The sequence below is a fragment of the Montipora capricornis genome, chromosome 1, assembly GCF_036669925.1.
Source record: "Montipora capricornis isolate CH-2021 chromosome 1, ASM3666992v2, whole genome shotgun sequence".
Taxonomy (NCBI): Eukaryota; Metazoa; Cnidaria; class Anthozoa; order Scleractinia; family Acroporidae; genus Montipora; species Montipora capricornis.
In genome coordinates, this window is record NC_090883.1 from 52,573,635 (window position 1) to 52,576,134 (window position 2,500).

General features: G+C 42.8%; 1 protein-coding gene across 2 annotated transcripts in view; it reads right to left on the minus strand.

Moving 5' to 3' along the window:
- Positions 1 to 2,500, minus strand: part of LOC138048421 (uncharacterized) — a 13,420-nt gene that overhangs the window by 3,321 nt on the left and 7,599 nt on the right. For both annotated transcript variants that reach the window (XM_068894617.1, XM_068894621.1), the window contains one exon: positions 450 to 746. In XM_068894617.1, coding sequence (XP_068750718.1) covers positions 450 to 746 — 297 coding nt within the window. The remainder of the gene's footprint in view (positions 1 to 449; positions 747 to 2,500) is intronic.

Below are 2,500 nucleotides of genomic sequence, written 5' to 3' on the forward strand. Positions count from 1 at the left end.
TGCGTTATATGTCTATCACTGCAGTTTGTTTATTGTTTTTGTGTTCCCTTGTTACCGAAATTACTTCCGAACTTGTCCTCAGCTTTTTATTTAATCCCTAAAATGGTTTTATGTTCTCTAAGATATTTTGTCTCAAGTTGTTCCCCCTGTTCCCAGTTCAAATTAGCCATGTTCCTTTGTGCACTGCCGATAACAGGCTAAAAATTCGCGAAAATCAAACAAGTTTAGTTTTTTAACAAAACGTAAATTTCAGCCAGACGTTTGCTGTTTGTCGTAATTGCAATGCTAAATCCCTTTCCATTTTTTTGTTTCCAGAAATGAAGTTTTTGGACGTGTGCTCGCGGGCGGGGAAGAAACTGAGACGAGAGGGAAAAGGTAAGTTTCTGGTGTGCGCACCGAAGGGGCATCATAAGAGGTAGAATGACTTAATACATGACTGTTTTACATACCTAAAGCGTTATCAGCAGGATAGCCAGCTTCAATTAGCACCCTTATCGCGTCAAGTCTTTGCATTTCTTTTAACACTTGAACCAACTGATCCACTGTCACGCGACGATGGCTCATTAATTGAAACATGGGATCCACGCTCTCTCGAAGGTTGTTAGTGTGGTCTGTTATGTCCCTAAAGGCCAAGGCGTCCTCCACAGTAAAATTAAAGAGCTTGCTTACAATGCCGACTCGATCTCTGGCTAGCAGTAACGCAAGTTTTGAAGAAATTCGAAAGGGTATTTTTGAGACCAATTGATCTGAAGAGAAAGAGAGGGAATTAAATGACGTCATTGAGGAGAGATGTAACAAGTACAGAGAGTCATCCCCTCCAAATTGTCTTCAAAAGGGTTCCAACTCACGCCCCAGGAAACTTTTGAAAAAGGCTTTTAGCAAGAATGCTGTGAAGAAATCCGAAACGGGAAATTTTGTATATCTTGCAGAGGGAAGTGGATTTTTTAAGATTTAAGGTAGAATGCGAGAAGTGAGGAGTCTCCTCCCAACGCGCAGACGCGCAACATCCTGCGAAGTGTAGACTTTTAATGTGTAGCCCGCAAGCGGCTTGCTGCTAGAAACGCGGCGCGCTTCCCTTGGGTTACCCAAGAAAAAAGGATGACTGCTAGCATTTAAGGTAACTGAATATTAAGACTTTTTAAAGTTTCAAGTTCTTTTAAAGTTTAAGACTTTTAAAAAGTTCCTAACTACACCCTGAAAATGTCCTCCTTCACTACAGGAAAAAGTTTCTGGCGGACCATAAGTGGGCAATATATCTGTATCTGCAGATAAATGACGTCTTAAGACGAATGGTGAAAGTTAGTTTTATGAAAGCCAAATATATTTGAACTGCGGAGAGATAAATCAAGTTAAGATGCTGATCATCGCACCTATTAACGATACTTGCACCTATTAACGAAAGGAAAGCCTGAAAAATTCCGGCAGGCTTTCCTTTTGTTACTGCTCACGTAACGTTAATAAATGCGATGATCAGCATCTTAACTTGATAATTTTTTAAAGGAAGCTTAGTTTTTTTATCATGCACAGCATTAATAATTATGGCCAAAAATCTCCCTTCAAGACGCACTAAACGATTTCGTTCGTCTAGACGTAGTCGTGTGATGCTTCTCTCGCCCGTCTTTATGTACCAGTCAAATTGAAGCTTCAACATCTCCTTCCCCCCCCCCCCCCCCCCCCCATCCCGGACATAACCTGGGCATTTGATTTTTTTTCCTGCCCGGGGGAAGGGAAGTTGATCATCTTAGTCTTCCCGGGGGCGGGGCATTTGATCACCACTCATAGTGGGTGGGGAATTTGATCGCTAGCCTCGATACCTTTCCACGTGGGTTGATAAATCATGGCGGAGACAAACTTCCCCAATTCGGTTCATTCAAAGGTAAAGATTCCGCATTCGTGGCTGATTGGTTGAAACGCAAAGGACTACACAAACTTTGTTCCGTATTTGAAGGTATTAAGAACCACTTTATGTTAGGGCCGATTTACACGGTACGACTTTGTCGCATGCGACAACGGCTTACGACAGGCCTACGACATGATTTACGATTGTTGTGTAGGTCAGAAAAAATGTCGTTCGGGCCGATTTACACGATACGATTTTGTCGCATGCGACAGGCCTACGACATGAGTATACGATTGTCTCAGCGGTTTAAGACAAGTTTGAAAACGCTACGACATTTTTGCAGACGTACACAACAACCGTATATCATGTCGTGGGCCTGTCGTAAGCCGTTGTCGCATCCGACAAAGTCGTACCGTGTAAATCGGACCTAAGGGCCGATTTACACGATACGATTTTGTCGCATGCGACAAGCTCACGACAGGCCTACGACATGACTTTACGATTGTCGCAGCGTTTTAAAACATGTTTTAAAATGCTACGACATTTTTGCAGACGTACACAACAATCGTATATCATGTCGTGGGCCTGTCGTAAGCTGTTGTCGCATGCGACAAAATCGTACCGTGTAAATTGGCCCTTAAAACGCTTCGACAATCGCAA